The following is a 20,796-nucleotide window of genomic DNA, read 5'->3' on the forward strand; positions in this document are numbered from 1 at the left end:
TGTCAGAAAAAAAACATATCAGAAAATAGGGGTACAACAGCTTGTCAGTGGGGCAGTAGGCCTCCCCTTAAAGGTACTCCTATCCTTAGGATGAATAGGCTACTGTATAAATTGGTAGGCCTACCTAATTACAGCTGCATTGTACAGTATGCACCTTCTTTAGGGTGCTGTCCATTTACATTTATTCATTTAGCTGATGCTGTTATCCAAAGCGACTTACAATAGGATATGTGTCAGAGGTTGCACGCCTCTGGAGCAACTAGGGGTTAAGTGTCTTGCACAGGGACACATTGGTGTCTCGCAGTGGATTTGAACCTGGGTCTCTCACACTAAAGGCATGTGCCTTTTATCCACTGCCACCACCAATGATATGCTAAAATACAATTTCTTAATTGTGTCAGTTGCTGAATTTGAAACTGTATAGTATCTTACTGTACTAATTTTACCATATATTTCTATGGCAGAAATAGTAAGAGTATGCTAATATACAATTCTGAATTCAGCATCGGTCATGACTGCTGAATCTCAAATGAAGGACTTGTTCAGTCAGTGGACCCATTCAGTTATGCACAGATGTAAGAGCGACATCTTGTGGTGAAACAATTTCAGCACAGTTTAGTTAATATTAAAAAGCTTTAAACTACTACCAATAATGTCAAAATAACATCTTTCCATTCCAAGCAACCACGACAACAACAAAAACATTTTAGTAGCCTACTGGACAGTGTTTTGTACCATACGATGCCATAAGATCTCTTGTTAAATTGTTACCTCCAGTTTCCAACTTATGCTCCAAATGATACAATGTTGCCCCTTAGCGGTAGTTTTGAAATCAACCTGATATCAGAGACTTTACGCTGCGCTATCATAATGAAGACCTCGCCGAAAAACGTGTTGTTGCAAGTAACCTATTAGATGTCCCACCTTTTTTCAAAGATTTGTCCTTCTATTTAGTTTTTTTTAGAGGTTTTATGAGTTTAAAGTATGCATTATTTAAATAGCATTAAATCAATGCCACAGAGCGAGAAGCTCCGGGTTTTGCGTCAATTATTTAAAATAACGTAGTAGCCTAATATATTTTAAACTGATATGCACTCCAAAACGTTTTGGGAACTTTTCAAAATCATTCATTTTGATTTAGTTCACCTAGCCGTGATATTCAGATGTCACCTTGCTCGTGGGTACACCGCTTTTCTTCCAAGATTTTCACTGGTTTAACACGGTCTCGAGCATCTACATGGTCGACACTCAACACATATTTAGAGTGTCCTGCAACATTCCAGTCGGCTGTTATAATAATAGCTGAAAGTAAGACCCGCTGTAGTGAAAAGGGGGCGTGTCGGTAGCCCCATTGGATCAAACGTTTTTTTCTTTTTCTTTTTTTTCTTTCTTTTTCTTTTTTGCTCTAGCGCATGAGGGGGAGGAGAGAGAATGAATATCAAAAATAAACCGCGTACGCTGGAGAAGCACAAGACAGTATAAATACCAGCAACGCGAACATTCTTCACCTACAGTTAGCCGAATGAGTATTTTCTTACTGGACTGTTTTTATGAACTCTCGAGACTTAGCCTAATATTAATTCTTATTAAGTCAATATTTATATGAGTTTTTTTCACAGGATTTGCATTATCTTCATATTTGTTTTAAAAATATAGTCTAACTATCTGTGCGTGCAGTGCCGCTCACAACATAGGCTACAGTTTTGAATATTTCCGAATTCACTTATAAAAATGCTATCCACATTAGTTTGTTATATACTTTTCTTGGTAAATGTTATGTCTCAGTTTGCTCTGTGTGAGCTAAACGAGGAAGAGGAAACTGTGCCAATAAACTTTGCATTCAGAAAAGGTGTTTTTTATAGGAATGAGGAGAGAGAGCGTTTTAAGATCAGTTGCTTTGGCCAACTTTTTGTGCTTGACCTGACGCCGGACAGCAAGTTCGTGTCTCCAGCATTAAGCGTCCAGCGCATTAAAGCGAAGAATCTCCCCGCGGTTCTAGACGCCTCCAGGAGCGGAGGTTCTCCCAGGGGTGTCACCCAGCACGGAGACGGTGTTGCGGACCTCAGAGACTGTTTCTACACCGGAACGGTCAACTCCGAAAAGGGATCTGTAGTTGCTGTTAGTTTATGTCACGGCATCCAGGGTACTTTCATAACGCAAGGGGACGAGTACTTTGTTCAGCCTAAAGCAAGTGTCAAGACCACCGGGACATCTTTTACGCAGGTGCACGTAGTTAAAAGGAGAGTCTTTTCCAACCACCGGGGAGCGTCAAATATGGTCTTTGATCAAATAAAAGTGGACCGTTTTGTGAAAGAGAGCAACAAGAACTCCAGTGAAGACGAAGACGGCAAAATGAGACGGGCAAAAAGATTTGTGTCTGCTGCGAGATACATCGAGACTCTGGTAGTGGCCGACGCTTCAATGACACGTTTCTATGGAGATGAGATAAAGGTTAGTAAACTCGCAAATTGCTAATTTAACAAATTTTTATTAAATTACTAAATTAGCAGTGTTATTAGATCTTTCCCTCAATTCATTCTGAAACACAATGTTTTATTGAAGAAATGTAGCATAGCCTTCTCTCTCTCTCTCTCTCTCTCTCTCTCTCTCTCTCTCTCTCTCTCTCTCTCTCTCTCTCTCTCCCTCTCCCTCTCTCTCTCTCTCTCTCTCTCTCTCTCTCTCTCTCTCTCTCTCTCTCTCTCTCTCTCTCTCTCTCTCTGTGTTTTTTTGCAAGCTAATATCTTTAAATAATATACCCCAATTATTATCCTAAGCAATGCGGACAACTGTGACTGCAATATTTATAGTAGGCCTATTTATGGAATATTTAGAAATGCTTTAACTTGTTTACACCTGCCTTCAATATTTTTTCCACGTGAAATTTAATACCATTATTAAATTAACCATAGTATTATTACAGTACTATATATATATATATATATATATATATATATATATATATATATATATATACTGTGTATATATTGGCGGAGTGATTACCATTTGTATAGGATAGTCTACCACACTTTACTACAAATACCATGGTCAAACGAGCCTGTGGTAAAACGTAATTTTTGGTTACCATGGTTGAACCACAATTTTGTAAAATCATTGTTATTTTTACCATTGCCTACATCTATGAGCATGTGCAGGTTACGCGAAAGTGTACACTTCTGACGACACTGATGACATCAGCCAATACACTGCAGTGTTGTAGGGAGCAAGGATCCTGAAGTGAAGAATAGACTTTTTGAAAGTCTAGGAATGGTAGCGAATTGGCATCATTTTGCATGTACCAAGGGATGTATTTTGGAAATTGAAACCGTTGTATCCTCTCTCTCTAAATGATTGCTCGCAACAGGGTTTCTCTCATTGAAATATAAAGTAGATTGGCATTTCAGAACCCTGAGAGCGAAATCTGTTACTGGACTCTACCTGCATGGTGCGGGTTTTAGCAGGAGCACCTCAATGCAGTACATGAGATCCACGGGGAGGAGTCGGATCAAGATCCAAGGGTTGGAGATGGGTAGGATTAGGTGTATTTAAGGTGGGAGGAGTTGGATCTGGATCCGACTCCGATACATGGAGGTGGAGCTATAGACTAGGTCAAGCTTAGCCCAGGATGTCCAGCAAGGTGGTGTTGGACATCATTTGTCTCTGCAGTGAGCCCCACTTGCGTTTCTTGTAGAAATGCAAACCTGGCAGTGGTCGCCGGTCCCCCGAACAACTCCGTGACCTTCCCCTGCTAGAAATCGCGTTCCTGTTCTCTACGTCACTGATTGATGGCGTCTTTTGTAAAAATACATCTGCAAACTAACTGTCCATGTTTGTCCAAAATGCAAGTTTTTGTATATTTAATACTTATAGACCTATTTGAGAAAAACACTTTTTGTAACACACACTGTTAGCCTACTGAACACTGAAATAGGGAATATGCAGCCTACACACTATAATTTATCCATTATAGTTGATGCACCACTAACTAAATATCAAAACAGCTGGCATATGTGCTGTTTCACATTATCAAGGATTTCAGAGTAAAACTATCATTCAGGGACACATTTCCATTGCAGTCTTTATTCTTATGCAAAATTCACACATTTAAATAATCAGAGTAAAGAGTATGCGTATTTGCCGTGCTGTCCGAATGGAGTTCTGAATTTGGCCCAAACCCAGAGTACTCCCCCCAAATCCCTGGCTGGAATAGAAACCAGACAAGAGTGAGGAGTCGGGAGGTGGAGGGTGGATGCAGAAAAACTGTCGAGAACCACTAAAACTTGTGGTTTGAGGGTGACTGGGGTTGGTTATACTGATTGTAACAAAATATGAAACTAGTCTGTGAATCAGTGAGGGAGAAAAAACCCTACAGAGGGAGGTGAAAGGACCATCTGGAAAAGAAGGACAGACAGAGGTTGTTTTTATCCCATATTATTGATTTGAAGAACAACAAAAATTGTAATATTTTGGTCTCACAAATCTTCTGATTTGGGCTACACCTTTATTTTCTCCCCCCAAAATATAGTGTCAAGTTTAATGAAAAAACAAAAACTTAACATGTATGTCTACTGTGATATGTCTAACATGGAAAGTTATGCCTCATAAAAGCCTGTTAAACTTTTATCAAGTCATAGTCTCCTAAAGTATGAAACTGAAAACAGTCGTTTTGAAAAAAGATGTTTTTTTTTTTGTGGCTATATCTAGGGGTGGATTTTTTTAAGTATCTTTAAGATTTGTTTATGCAGTGTATCCACAGACCATTTTTGTTTCATTAATAAATGTTTATTCTCTTTCTCTATTTCTAAAGCACTACCTCCTGGCGGTGATGTCCATGGCAGCTCAGATCTATGCACATCCAAGTCTGAAAAATGCTGTTAGTCTGGTGGTGGTAAAGATGGTGGTTGTTGAGGATGAGGAGGTGGGACCTGAGCTTTCAAGCAATGGCGGTGTTGCCCTGCGCAACTTCTGCACGTGGCAACAGCATTTCAACCCAGGCAGCCATAGGCATCCTGAACACTATGACACTGCCATCTTGTTCACTAGAGAGGTAAGAAACACAAAACATTTTTTACAGAACAAAATTATCCAAATTTGAATCGAAAGCCACCAGTAATTGAGATCTCATCATCATTGTGCACCAATGTCAGTAACCTAAAATGGTTCCAATAATAAAAAAAAAATTCTAACTTTTAAAATCAGAAATATGTAGGTTAAGTAATTTTTTCATTAGGAAAGATGCCAACTTTCTCCCCAACATTTTCAGACCACATACATTTTACAGTTTTTTATTAACTTGGCTAGCACTTTTCCAAAACAAGACATCATTTCATTGAGACAATGACAGGGTCATGATCACAATGCTCAACAGGGAGCCCCTTGTTCAATCTTGAAGACAGCACACATGAGATTGTAGTACTGCCAAATCCAGAGGGTTAGCACAGCATAACATAGATGTAGGAGAAGCCAAAATGGACATCCAACTGAGAGCAATACAACAGAACTCATGGAGGTCTCAGTCCTTCTGTGGCTAGATGGAGAAACAGGTGGTTTTTATTTAGTGGAGTAGGTCTGTGCGTCTCTGGTCGTCTCACATGGCTTCACTGAGACGTCTTCCACAGTCAAAATTATCCCTGTCTGAAGTGCTGGACAGACCTATTGGTCTGCCTTTGCTGTGTGGTCCAGCTATCTCACAGTTAATCCCCCCCAATTTTTTTATTTTTTTTAGTACGCAGCCATGTATTTGCTTCATTTTACGATGGAAACACTGACAAATATGTTTTGCTGGCAAGAGCCTGCTTGGGGAAAAAAAAGGCTGTCTGGAACTAATGGAGCGATGGCTGGATATCAGTGTCTCAGATGTGTCCCCCTCTTCTCTCCTCTCGTCTCCTCTCCTCTCACTTTCCTTTTTTGTGTCACATCTCTCTTTCTTATTTGCCCACTTGACTCTCTCTCTCTCTCTTTTTGACCTTAGGATATTTGTGGATATAAGGATTGTGACACTCTGGGTGTAGCTGATGTTGGCACTATGTGTGACCCCAAAAGAAGCTGCTCAGTTATAGAGGACAATGGCCTTCAGGCAGCATTTACTGTGTCACATGAACTCGGTATGTTCACACACACATGAACAGACTCCATGTCTATAGTTGGACATCTCACCCTAACTGACTGTCTGGACAAGAGCATGTGTTCCAGACTCAGTCATTAATTAATGTAAACCAGCTGTTTTCAGCAGCTAAAGTACACTGCAGGTTTTGTGAATATTAGGGCTGTAGAACGATTTCAAATTTGTATAGAATTTAAAGTGATTAAAGTTAGAATTTGTTTCTAAAATGCTGTATAACATGTCAGTATTTTTGGAGACAAAATTAAGACCATTCAAAGACCTTGGGCCCTATCTTGCACCGGCACGTCGGTAAACTAGGAAATGAACTTGTTTCGGTGCAAACATTCCCTAGTGCTATTTTGCAGTTCCAGAAAACGATTCGTCCACTGACCAGAAAAAAACCTAGTCTAAAGTCAGTGGCGCTTTGTGCGTTGTTCATAATTCTATTTTAAGCGCGCATGCTTGGCCATAATGTAGCGGGTGTAAAACGCACATACACTTTGATTCTCTCATCAACATAGATGCAGCAGTTTTTATTTTTGCAAATCATACATTATAACAAGGAAAAATATTAATATTCATTGTGATGTTCATGAAGATAAATCTAGCTAAATCTAGCTTACACATTTACCCACATTTTTCAGGCTAATTTTAGTAATTACGGATCAGACCTGTTTGCCCAATAGTGGCAAGACACATAGAAGGACATCTGTCAAATTTGTCTGTCAAGAACCACGAAAAAAAAATCAGAAGACTGCGAAATCACCTGGTAAATTCGCCAAAATAATAACAAGCCGCAATGCAACATGCGCACCCGCTCTTAAAGGGTATGTTGGATGACGCTCTGGTTGGTTTATTTCACGTTACGCCCAAACCACACCTATGAATAATGAAGCTATTTCAGACCAACCCCTTTTAAACTTGCGTCGGACGCAAGAGTCATTTATCCCACCGGTAAAATAGCAACAGTGCCCAAGACCCACCCACAAAGTTAATTGTGCTTCACGCTTGATACTTGCATTTCAAATCATGAAATAAAATAGGGCCCATTTTATTATTCTAGTAGACTAGTCAATTACTGAATATACTTACATATTTTAGTGGCTTGAAGTCACTGTATTACCAATTTCTATTTCGAGTTTTCAGTCTGTCCATGGACATCATATTTTCAGGAGTGAGCTTAAACAACCCATAAAGAGTTTACACAACAAAATAGGTTTATGGACGTTCAAATATTAAGCACCGAGTTGCAGTAGTAGCTGCAGTATTGTTGTCTCTTTAAATGTTTGGTTGTAAGTGACGCCCTCTGGAAAGTCGAAAACGACACAGTGAGCTGCAGTGATAAACATCAATGAAAGATACATAGAGCACAGTTATATTGAGGAGCACAGCAATGTGTGAAACATGTACATCTTTTAGTTTTCTTCTCCTTTTTTTCAGGCCATGTACTCAGCATGCCACATGATGATTCAAGAAATTGTGAGAAATGGTTTGGGCATCTCAATGGACATCATATGATGGCTCCTTTCTTCATTCACCTCAACAAAACCCTTCCCTGGTCTCCATGTAGTGCTCTATACATCACAGAGTTCTTCGACAATGGCCACGGTATGATCCTTCTCTGTTTGTCAACATACTGTTTTAATCATTTCCATTCTTCAAAAGTTTTAGGTTAGTGAAAAAGTACTCCCAGAGAAGCTGTACCATTTGTTTTGCTCTTGTCTTTCTGGGTGTATCTTTTATTAACCGCTGGTTTTCTCTCGGTTGACATTAGGTTTTCAGTTTTTGTTTGGTTTTGGCCTTAGAACATAATGGTGCATATTTCCCAGAGACCCAGAGGGAAAATAAGACAATAATATTCAGTGAAGTTTTTGAGACATTTGCCTTAAATTGTAAATCTGTCATTCTAAAGTTAATGGAAACATGTCACTGAGAATCTACTGTATAATTTTGATCTTAATGTGCGGTTAAAAATCTCTATAATGGAGATGCCTGTGTTTTATGAATTTACTTTCTTCCAGTGTTTTGCACGTTTCTTGTTTAAATGCCTCTTCTGTCTGAACTTACTCCCTAACCACTAATAATGGGCTGGTTGGACCACACTGTGTAATTTTGCTGAGAGTGTCAAAACTAACAGTCTTTGCAGAGCAAGCTCACTCTCTCTCACTTCATCTACCCATGCTTTGTATGAATATACTGTATACACTATGTGCAAAAGTTTGGGATCTGTAAGACCCCTGATTTTTAATGTTTCTTATGCTCACCAAGACTGTATTTGTTTGATAAAAATACAGTAAAACAGTAATATAGTGAAATAGTATTCAAATTTTAATGAACTGTTTTCTATTTTTACATATTTTAAAATATATTTTATTATTGGGATGGCAAATCTGAATTTTCAACAGCCATTGATCCAAGATGAAATCATTCTAATATACTGATTTAAATGTAGGGTAGGTCATTTTCAATAAAGACTTTTTGTTATACTGGCTTCACATCATGATAGCAATTAATAGATTAATAGATAATTATTTATATAATTCTATAATTAATAGATTACAATTAATAAAAAAATAAATAATAAAACAGAATTATCTTCTTAAAATTATCTTCTTAATCACACTTAATCAGTGCGTTCTGCAAGGCTATGCAGAGTTGTGGACAGTCACTGAGTGCCACAAACAAAAAGCAGCCACTGTTTACAGTTCCTTCTGAATCAAAACAACGCGCTTATGCTGTGTTCACACCATGTCGTACCCGTAATTACAAGATGGCAGCCCGTGACGTTCTACCTGCAGCTGTTCACATCCTCAGACTCGGATTTTTGCGTTTCTATGTTGTAGGTTATCTGGACTGTGTCAGCTGGGAATCATTCAATTCTATATGTAGGAAAGCTTTTAACATTTGACCCACGTCTAGTAATTCACCAGCGAGCACCAGAACGTCTGTTCCTAATGGTGTTCATTGACACTTTCATTGCGATAGGGTGGTTTAAAACAAAACACCCATAAAACCATCGATGAGCCGGCTTCACACAGACGTTATCATCTCAAAACCTTCCCCCTTTCCAGCAAGAAGGAATCCCAGGCCCCCCGTTGTGTACACCACACACACATACACACATACACTGACTTTTATATTTGATATATTTGATACGTTTTTAGCCTCTCTGAATTTGTCTACAATACCTTTTCAATACTCAAGAAACATTCCTTATTATCGACCTTGAAAGCAGTTGTGAAACAAAATATTTTTGGTGTAAACAATGATATTTTCAGGATTCTTTGTTGGATAGAAAGTTCAAAAGAACAGTAGAAACTTTTGCAATATTGTAAATGTATTTACTGTCAATTTTGATATGATATTATATACTATATATTTTTATTCACTTCTGAATAAAAGTATCACTTTGAAAAATAATGTGACCCCAAACTTTTGAATGTTAGTTTCCTATCTATCTATGAAGCTGTGAAGTTGTGATGTAACCTCATGAAGTGAAAGATATTTCAAAAGGGACTTTAGATTTCTGAGACGCCGAGGGGGATCTGTCCAGACTGCCTATAGGGATTCCTGGGGTTAACTGTTGTTCAAATTAAATAGAACAATTCACAATATAAAGATGAGCTCAGACAACAAAAGTGACAGCTAAATACGCAGACATATTTTTTTTCCAGTTTTTGATTTATCTTCGTCGATATCTCAGTCTACACGCTCTCGTTCCCGGTCTTCCATTGACTCATCTTCAGTGACTCACACATTCCAGGTTTAACAACTGTTTTCCCTCACAGAAACATTATGCGTAGCCAAGCACATGCCGTCTTTACCGGTCGTACTGTTGCCACAGGTAGATGGACTGATACAACTTCAAGGCTGTTAATTTCTATTGTTGTTAATTTTATGCCTGTATTCGTTTCAACAAAAGCCTTTCATTACTAAGCATTCATAACATTCATTTAGGTGTGCAAAGCTGTATTGAAACAAATTCTTAATGTGTCCTCAAGACTTTAAGCCTAATTATATTTGACAGTATCAGTCTTGGAAAAACACAAAGGGAGTCAAGAAGTCTGCATTATTGTTTCATGGTGTCTCCATATCGTTATCCATATGGATAAAACTATGTTTAGGAAGGACTCAGGGTAGACATTCCTTAAATTATACTTTCTTTTGTTACTGATTTGATTTTTTTTGTTCTAGAGTGAGCTAACTCCACAATAATAGGTTAAGTAATGGAATTCTCCAGATAGGAGACTATTACAGTATGTCTTACGCACATTGGGATTAGAGGAGGAACAGTGAGATCTCTCTGCTGTGAGAATAGTTCCCTCAAGCTAAGGTGCACACCTGTTTTAGACTAGTCGAATGTAAGAGATTGTTTTATTTGAAGTAAACACTCGGTCAATGGCAACAGGCTTATAGAAAACAGTCTAAACAACCTCTTAAGCATCATTACAGGAGCTAGCCGCCGAATATCTCTACAAACATAAAGCTGAATAAGACCCTGCTTATGTATTCTTCAGGTGACTGTTTGCTGGATCCACCTGAGATGACCATCCCTTTTACCGCTGAGCTCTCCGGCCATACGTTTGGTCTACAACGTCAGTGCCAGCAGATGTTCGGGGACAAATACATCCAGTGTCCTAATGTTCCTAAAGAGCAGGCATGTGCACAGCTGTGGTGTCAAGAAGAAGGAAAGAGACAGTGCACTACCCGGAATGGAAGCCTCCCCTGGGCTGACGGTACTCCCTGTGGGGAGGACAGGCGATGTCGTGAGGGATTATGTGTGTCGAGTGCACTGGAGAAGGCGGGAGAGGGGAAGGTATGCATGGCCAGGATGTGTATGTGCGTCACCCAGTTTTATCACACTTCACCTGTCAGGGGGGGGTAACACCTGTGTACAGATTTATGGGCACCAATTTTAAAAAGTATCTGACATTTCACGTGATGCCTTGCTTATGAACCCTTTTGCATCACCATACACTCCCTTTTTAAAAATTGTACACATTAGCACATACTGTCCCGATTTTCTCTTTTGATTATTCAAAACGTTTAAGTGTGTTCCATCCTTTGCCATCAAAGATGGCACATTCTTTTCACCATACTGTTTACATGTTTGAAAAGGTCTTAGAGTCAGACTCTAGTCTTAGAGTCAGACGTATTCCTCCTCTTGGATCCCAACCAGGCCCTGTCTCCGAGCAGCTTAAAATAATCAATCTACAGCTTCTAAATGGCTGAAAGAGAGTTTATATAGAGGGGGCCTTTAAAAAACTCAATTATTTTTGAGCCTTCCATTTTCAGATGCATGTATTCAAAGCCTCTTAAAAAGTGTGATTATATTTGGTGTAGTGTAAAAAATAAAATAAAAACTTGTGATCCCAGGCGGCCTGGGTGAGAGAAGGCATCCTTCAGCCAACTCATAAAATACCCTGACAGAAATGCAGTGTGGTATGCTCACATTCTGTCAGCACTATGCTTACTGGAAGTGATGTTTAGGATTTTGCAAGGCTACATCAGGGGTCAAGATGAGCACTGTGATTGACTCAGATAATACAGTTAGTTATATATATATATATACATATTTGAAGTTTATAATAGTTTACATATAACAGATATTGTGATTTTACATACAGTGTTTAATAAAATTAAATAAAAAACTAATATAATTATTTAATAATAATTGCTTTCTACTATTTATTCATATAATTTTGTTTAATTGTTTTAAGAAATTAATACTTTATTTAGCAAGGACATGAAATTAATACTTTTATTCAACAAGGACACATTAGATTGATCAAAAATGACAGTAAAGGCATTTATAATGTTACTGTTAGATTTCTGTTTCAAACAAATGCTTTTCTTTTGAACATACTATTAATAAAATAATCCTGAAAAAATGCATCACGGTTTCCACAAAAATGTTGAGCAGCATAGCTGTTGTCAACATTGATGATAATAAGGAATGTTTCTTGAGCATAAAATCAACATATAATATGCATACATATGATTTCTGTAGGATCATGTGATACTGAAATTTGCGTAAAGGCTGCTGAAAATTGAGCTTTGCCATCAAAGGAATAAATTGCATTTTAAAATGTATTAGTAAAATACAAAAATACAGTAAAAACAGTAAATTTGTTCCCTTTCAAGGGAACTCGAGCTGCGTCAATGCTGTGGGAACGTCTCTGCGTGCGTCCTGAAGCACGTATGGAATCAGTACAATGGCGAGACGGAACGTCATAGGCGGGTGACATCATCTATCAGGAAACTATAAAGCACCCCAAAACCCAAGCGTGAGAGCTTCTGTGCCTTCAGCAAGCGCTATATCTTCATCATTGTCTCAAGTGTTTTTGTCTGTCCTTAGTTATCAATCAGCAGGAGTATGTATATGAAGAGTTCAGATGCAAAAGCCTCTAAATGCCATTTGAATTTTTTTTTCTTTAATGATGATTTTTATCAAGCTTGTATATTTAAGTTCAGTAATTTCAATTAAATAACAATTAATAGGTAATTATCATTGTCATTTAAGTGAAATCACTGAACTTAAATATACAAGCTTGATAAAAATGATCATTCTAGAAGAAAATTTCAAATGGCACTTAGAGGCTTTTGCATCTGAACTCTTCATATATATATATATATATATATATGTGTGTGTATTGAGAGACATAGCGATAGAACAGCTCTATAGAAAGTGTGTTCATCCCTGCATGCGCTATCTAACAGGCAGGGATACACACGATCTGTGTGTTGTTTGGGAGTTCAGCATGCCTAGTCAGCTCTCGAGGGAGCTGATTGCGAGCATTGCAAGCGGTTTTCCCTTAGAGTGCTCCGCTCCCGCCGAGCACTCTTTGAGGAGAGTGGTTCGGTTCGTGATCCCTACGGATCGGGTCCCGTTTCTGCCTAGGCAGAGTGGCGCCGGCATTAGTGGGCGATTGCAGATGGATCTAACAGCGGGGGCCCCAGTGTTGCAACTATCCAGTTCTGAGGAGCTGGATGTTGTCAGTATTGATGTGGGAGATAATGGGGATTCGCCACCTCATTCTCCTGAAAGTAATAAAAGGAGCTGATGGAGGTGCTCACTCATGCAGTATATAAGTTAAGGATTGAGTGGCAAGCTATTAGGCATGAGTCTAATATGAAATCTAAATTTTTGCCTTGCCACACGCATTCTCCACGCCGGTGCTTAGCGTTCCTCCCCGACCTCCACACTGAGGTTTCGAAGTCCTGGAAAAAGCTGGTTTCCTACCGTTTTCCCAGACCTCTATGTATTCTAACATCTCAGGGACTAGATCATGGTTACACGACGATGCCCAAGGCTGAAGAGGCACTTGCGAGCCATCTCTCCTCTGAGGCATCATTGTCATTTAAAGCACTGGCATTACCCTCCAAGCCACTCAAAAATACATCGGCTTTGTTGGTTAAACCTTATACGGCTGGTCAGGTTGCGACATGCCTGCATACTATATCTATCTTGCAGGCATACCAAGCTGATTTATTATATCAAAGGAGATGGCCAAGTCAGTGGGCCTTTCTATGACAGCCCTGGTGGCCATAGAGAGGCACCTGTGGTTGAATCTTTCTGGGATCAAAGATAAAGATAAAAATTTCCTTCTGGACACCCCGCTTTCCCCTGCTGGCCTATTTGGTGACTCATTGATAGGTTTCAAGAAGAGAAAAAGCAGGAGGCGGTGTTCCAGAAATTCCTCCCACTCCGTTCATGTCTCAGGGACTGCTGGACGGGATCAGTCCAAGCCGTCAACAAGCTCTTCACATCAGGTGCAGCAGAAACAGTGTCGCTTCTCACGCTCCCCCACATTACACGCTGCCCATTCTCTTTCGGTGCCCTCAGGGGCCCGCTCTGCCAACCCTGCCTTTATGCCAGGGCATAGACGATCCCAGCGAGCGCTTTCCAGAGGAACGCTCACTGCCTCTGAGGAGGGTCAAAGAGCAGTCAAACCAGTTGTTCCCTGGCGGTGTGCCATTACAGGGCGCTGTGTTTGCTGTTCAAAATACTCCAGAGGCCAGTCTTGTGTAACACTAATGACAGATGCTTCCCTCACGGGCTGGAGGGCCATCATGTCTCGTGGCACATAAATTGTCTCGAAATGTTGGCAGTGTTTCAGGCACTGAAATACTTCCTCCCAGACCTCAGGGGCCACCATGTGTTTGTTTGATCAGACAACATGTCTATAAACAATCAAGGGGGTCTGTGTTCTCATCCATTATACAAGCTGGCTCGCCAGATCCTCCTATGGACCCAGAGGAAGCTACCGGCATTGAGGGCAATTTATATCCCAGAATATCTCAATCAAGGGACAGACACCCTGTTGAGGCAGGGGCCGAGGCCCGGGGAATGGAGACTCTATCTCGAGGTGGTGGAGCTCCTGTGGAAGAGTTCCAGTCATGCCAAGGTGGACCTATTCGCATCCAGAGAGACATCAAACTATCCACTGTGGTTCTCCCTCAGCCATCCAGCCCGCTGTAGTTGGACGCTATGGTGCAGCCGTGGCTCTGCTCTGCTCTCAGGAGTACTGGAAAGGGTTCACCGGGACGGGGTCAGTCTACTGTTGGTAGCCCCGTACTGGCCGGACCGAGTATGGTTTGCCAACCTAGTATCTCTCCTCGACAGCTCTTCTCTGGAGATTCCGATCAGGAGGGACTTACTCTCTCAGGCGAGAGGCATGATTCTTCACCCCCGTCCAGAGTTGTGTAAACTGTGGCCTTGGCCTCTGAGGGGGCCCAGCTCATAAGTTCAGGTCTCTCAACCGAGGTTGTTGAGACCATCCTCCACTCCAGAGCTCTCTCCACGAGAGAGTTATATGCCCTGAAGTGGAAACTTTTCACTTCATGGTGTGGGGAACACCGGTTAGACCCAGTTAACTGCCTAGTGGGTGCAGTGCTGGAGTTCCTGCAGGAGTGTTTCTCCACAGGGTTATCCCCCTCCATGTACTTGGCAGCACTTGCTAGACCGGGCTACTTTCCAAAGATTTCTACTAATATTGTTAAACCTATAGTTCTGCAGGCCTTCTTTCCTCCTCCATTTTTGACATCAGACCAAGATAAACTTAATCTGCTCTGCCCTGTTTGGGCCTTGGATGCTTATGTCCACAGAGCTGCCCTGTGGAGATAGTCTTAACAGTTTTTAATTTGCTTTGGACCACCCAGGAAGGGGTGTCCTGCATCTAAACAGAGGATGAGCAAGTGGGTGTTTGAGGCCATCTCACTTGCTCATGAGTCGGCTGGTCAGTCCTCACCTTTGGCTGTTCAAGCTCACTCAACTAGGAGTATGGATGCTTCTAAAGCTCTATTGTGAGGACTTTCCCTTCATGATGTTTGTGATGTGGCAGGATGGTCCTCACCGCACACATTTGTTAGGTTCTATGACTTGGACCTCAGACCTCCAGGGGTGCAGGTGCTCTTGTCCTCTGTGAGCTCTGATTTCACATGATGGGCACTTGTACTTATGGCGAAGTTGGTATTAGCGTTTCCACAGCTTTGACGCAGCTCGAGTTCTCTTGAAAGGGAACGTCTCGGTTACATATGTAACCTTGGTTCCCTGAAGAGGGAACGAGACGCTGCGTCGTTCTGCCATACTCCCGCCATGCCCACTAGCACTTGCTTCGGCCTATCAGAAACTCTTGCGCTTGTGTTTTTGGGGTTTGGGCTTGTGTTTTTTTCGCGCTTTATAGTTTCCTGGTCGGTGATGTCACCCGCCTATGACGTTCCGTTTCACCATTGGGCTGATTCCATACGTGCTTCAGGACGCACATGCGCAGAGGCATTCCCACAGCGTTGACGCTGTAACTAGGGTTACATACGTAACCAAGACGTTTTCGTTTATGTGTATCATATTACAGTGAAATGTATAAGCCTCTATTTGTCTTCCAGGTGCCAGTCAATGGTGGTTGGGGAGAGTGGGGACCTTGGGGGCTGTGCTCACGGACATGTGGTGGGGGTGTGGAGTTTTCTCACCGAGAGTGCACTGCTCCAGTGCCACAGAATGGGGGATTGTACTGTGTGGGACAGAGGGTCAAATACCAGTCCTGCAATACTCAGACTTGCCCAGAAGACCATGGTAATATTTTATAAATAAACCTCTTTGGGTAGCATATTATATGTCACATGAATGAAGTGAAGAGGTCAAAAACCCATGCATTTGTAATGATCGCATTATTCTTAGTGGTGCACCAGTGACTTTTATTTTTTATTCACAGGCAAAAGCTTCAGAGAGGAACAGTGTGAGAAGCATAACAGTGATCGTTATTTGGACATTCAAGGGAACATAAAGCAGTGGATCCCCAAATATTCTGGTGTCTCTCCACGTGACCGCTGCAAACTTGTCTGCCGAGCCAAAGGGAGCAATGAATTCAAAGTTTTTGAAGCCAAGGTGCAGATCCGTTGAAAACACTTTCTTTTTAATCTAATCTGATCAGCAATAATGACAATATGTGAAAGACATTTTAGTCTCTTCTGTGTAACTGCCTGCTCTAAAGCTTTACTAAGATGTCAGATGATCTCTTTCTTAGACATCCCTCTTGCCACAGGCCCATTGATATCTTTACACTCCCACTAAACTCTCATGCATGAAATATTTTCCTTGTTGTAAAATGTGAAACCTGAGAACCAGAATCCTACAGTCCAGCTACTTCCTTAAGCTCTTGAGTGCACCTCTGTAACTGATATTTCAGATACAGCTGAAATGTAGTTGGTTTTGCGTCATCAGCCCAGAGTTTTGGCCATTCCGCTTTACATGGAATAGCCATTATGTGAGAACAGAAGAAACTACACTTAGAACTTAGGCTGCCACTGCAATATAAATGCACATTGTTTCTTTAAGTAATTGTTTAGTGTTTCTGTCTATTCTAATGCTGATATTTTGTATGTTCTGGGCAGGTTGTGGATGGCACCACCTGCGGGCCAGACACCACATCTATCTGTGTTCAGGGCCAGTGCATAAAAGCCGGTTGTGACCAGGTCATAGGCTCAAATGAAAAGCTGGATAAGTGTGGTATCTGTGGAGGCGACAGTACGACCTGTAGGAAAATAAGTGGATCACTTAACAAAGCTACGTAAGTAAAAAAAAAAATACAAATAAAATAAAAGTATATTTAAGCACTATTAAAATGTTAGAAAACTGTTGAGATAACTGAGCATATTTAGTTTTTGATAACTATTTGATAACTTTAGTTTTGGATACACTGAAATTAATATTCCATCCATAAATAATTTCATGTTACTGTATGAGCAATATTAAAATTCTACACCATTTTGTCTAAATAAATTAAAAATAAAACACTAAAATCAGTGCTACAAGTGAATTTAGGTTTCACAACATTATAATGTATAGAATGAAAAATAGAAATTAATTTTGAGATTTGCTAAAGATTTTTAATTGAACTGTTACTAAATTATTCTTTTTTTAAAAATAGTCTAACATGAAATGTTAGAATTTAAAATTTAAGTTGGTCAAAGTATGTAAAATTAGGGGAAATCAGCATGTACAATTAAATATCCAATATGAGTCACTATATACTGATAAATTCAAAAGCCTAAGCTCCAAAAGTGTTTTTGTGTAGCCATTTTGTGTTGCCCAAAGAGCCTTTCATTCAACAGTTCTTAAAAGAACCTTTTTTTGTCTTAGTGTAGCGTTGTGTAGTACTCCAAAATGCAGGCCGCAGAGATAACAAAACAAAAGTCTTTAATGAACATTTAATGAACATGGAGAATGACACAGGAGAACACTTAAGCATGAGGACTGACAAGTGAACTAAACAAAACAGGGAGTATACCAGGCAAACATAATGACCGACAGGTGAAAATCATGTGTAACCAAAAGAACAAATTAAGATATAATCAGTTACCAAGAAATCCAAAACTAAACAGAGCAGGGAAACAAGAACTGAAGAAAACAAAACAGAATATCAAAATAATAGACCATAACCATGAAATTTTGATTAAAGAACATTTTAATAATTCCACTATTTTCCACTATCAAGAATCTTTTGTGCAGTGGGAAGCTTTCATGGATGTTAAAAGATTGCAATAGATGCCAATAAAGAACCTTTTTATTTTTATGAGTGTACTGTCAGCCAGTAACCAATATGGTATGGATATATCATACATATCATTCTAGTTTATGATATACTGTTTCCTTATAATATCTCCACAGTATTGGCTACATTGATATTGTTACCATCCCAGCTGGGGCTACTAATATTGACATAAAGCAACGCAGCCATAGAGGCATCGCACACGATGGTAACTACTTGGCGGTAAAGGCAGAAGACGGAACCTACATCCTGAATGGGAATTTCTCAGTGTCTATGGCAGAGCAGGATATCCCAGTGCCTGGTGCCATGCTTCGCTACAGTGGCTCTTCCACCACCTTGGAGCGACTCCTCAGCTTTCACACACTTCGGGAGCCCATCACTGTCCAGCTGCTGTCCACTGCTGGGGACACCTCACCACCTAGGATAAAGTATACTTTCTTTTTGCCAAGGGATGTGCCTTTTAGCAAACCTGGCACAGAGAGCAGGATTTCGGCACATGTTATCTTGCCTTTTGGTGGAGCTGACTGGGCCTTAGGTGAATGGTCTGAGTGCTCTAAGAGCTGTGGTGCTGGATGGTCCAGGAGAAGCGTGGAGTGTAGAGATGGACAGGGATCCCTGACTTACTTCTGCGATCCCGACCTGCGACCGGCAGACATCCGGCCCTGTGGGGATCTGCCCTGTCCCATTTGGCAAATGGGGCCGTGGTCAGCATGCTCACGGACTTGTGGACCTGGAGAGCGCCACCGTACCGTAGTCTGCATGGACTACATGGGCATGGTTCTAGGGCATGAGAAGTGCAACCCAGATAAGAGGCCAGAGGTAGTTGTAGGAGAATGTTTTTACCAGGACTGCTAAAGCTGACAAAGTATACAGTGTTAGAAAATGAGGAGGTGGTGGGATCCTTTGTGTCTGTAGTGACTGAGAAAGCACTACCAAGTTTTACAAGCAACCAAAGGAGCTCTTAGACATAACAAGGGTATTTGCTATGAATTATTACCTATATCATAGTTTAATCTAATTCTCTGTGTCTTATTTTGTTTAATTTTAACCACAAAGGTAACCTCCCACGGAGATCTACCTCAGTCAATACAAGCTTCATATGTTCACAATTGTTTAAAGAGGAGTCCTTTGGAAAACAGCAAAACCTTTGAACAAACCTGCTAAAATGTTATTCAAACATCTGTCAGATACCTCCATAATGCAGTTTAGTTTACTTCACATATGGAAGTCCAAATTTAAAGATATACCAGAATGTGGTCACATAAATTATTCAAGTCAGAGCATCCACTTTCTTAAAAAACAAAAAAACAAACACATACACACACAAACACACACACACACACACACACACACACACACACACACACACACACACACACACACACACACACACACAAACTGTCAGAATGGACTGCCTTTAATGTCTTCAAACATGCTCGACAAATTTATTTCACACATTTATTTGAATTGCCAGCTTTGTAGCATTCAGTCTGTTTTGTAATTATATCTACTATTTTTAATACTGTATTACCCATGAAGGCTTTCATATTTTTCATATTACAACACTGGAAGAAACAGTATTTGGAATTACAGTCTTTTACTGGCCACACAATAGCTCTATTTTAATAACATACACAGAGATAAGAGCTGTTGGAGATACAAATACGCTGATTTTACTTTTAAAATGTTACCTGATTAAAACTGTTACTTTGGATTAATGATTTTAGTTTGTAATGTAGTATCAAAGTGGAACTGCCTTCTCTCACACACTGTTGTTATTCAGCCATTAGGCAACAAGCTACCCTGGTCTTACAGCAACAGTGTTAAGACTGCAAAGCGTGCCTTAAATTAAAAAATGTAGCATCCACTGGTGCACATTACTTAAAAGGGGGTCATATAATATAACCGATACTGGCATATGTGAGTTTACAGGAGAAAATAATTTATTGCTAAATGTTCATTTAGAAGTGGATAATTACTGTATATTATTGGACACACACGTGCCCTCAAGATAATATTGCAATTATTACTAAAACTAAAAAAAAAAAAAAACATTTCCTGTGAAAGACACTTTGAGATTGCATGCATTTTTGCAATGTATTAGGTTCATTTGTCTTTAGTCCTCCAAGCTTTAGTTGACACTATAAATACATACATACATCATCATACCCTCACACCCATCTTAAGAATAAAGAGAAAAATAATCTGTATGTTATATATATATATATATACATATTACAGTAATCAGAAGTTCATCTGCAAGAGTTGTTTCAATTGCAAGAGTTGTTTCACATGTGGTTAAAAGAGATTCAATGATTAAATTTGATATGTTGTTGCAAAATTACCATGCCTATAATTTAACTGAATAGGACCCGTAAAGAAAAGATTTGCATTCCGTTTGAGTCAAAAGTAAACAAGTTTTTGAATGGTGCATATTTGAAACTAAAGCATTTATCCCTTCAATGAAGGTCTGCACAATGCTATTGTTATAGCTTCCTTTTACAAAGTATTTATTTTTTCTACCTTCAACACCTAAAGTTTTTTTCCTTGATGCTGCTGTCTGTCTTATACATGATTGATGTATGAATTTAAATCAATAAAATATGTCTACAATAAAACTGTTCCTATTCGTTTGTAAGGCTTCCACAT

The 20,796-nt window shown here is 39.9% G+C and overlaps 1 protein-coding gene across 1 annotated transcript; it reads left to right on the top strand.

Annotated features, from left to right (window-relative positions):
• The first annotated feature begins 1,696 nt into the window (after positions 1–1,696).
• adamts8a (ADAM metallopeptidase with thrombospondin type 1 motif, 8a) lies at positions 1,697–20,223 on the top strand. The gene is made up of 9 exons (XM_039659305.2): positions 1,697–2,451; positions 4,805–5,044; positions 5,969–6,101; positions 7,541–7,708; positions 10,618–10,916; positions 15,986–16,172; positions 16,312–16,484; positions 16,991–17,166; positions 18,267–20,223. The coding sequence occupies exons 1-9, from the start codon at positions 1,732–1,734 to the stop codon at positions 19,000–19,002; spliced, it is 2,832 nt and encodes a 943-aa protein (XP_039515239.2). The 5' UTR covers positions 1,697–1,731; the 3' UTR covers positions 19,003–20,223.
• The last annotated feature ends 573 nt before the right edge of the window (positions 20,224–20,796 follow it).

The sequence above is a fragment of the Pimephales promelas genome, chromosome 4, assembly GCF_988280905.1.
Source record: "Pimephales promelas chromosome 4, fPimPro1.hap1.1, whole genome shotgun sequence".
Lineage (NCBI taxonomy): Eukaryota > Metazoa > Chordata > Actinopteri > Cypriniformes > Leuciscidae > Pimephales > Pimephales promelas.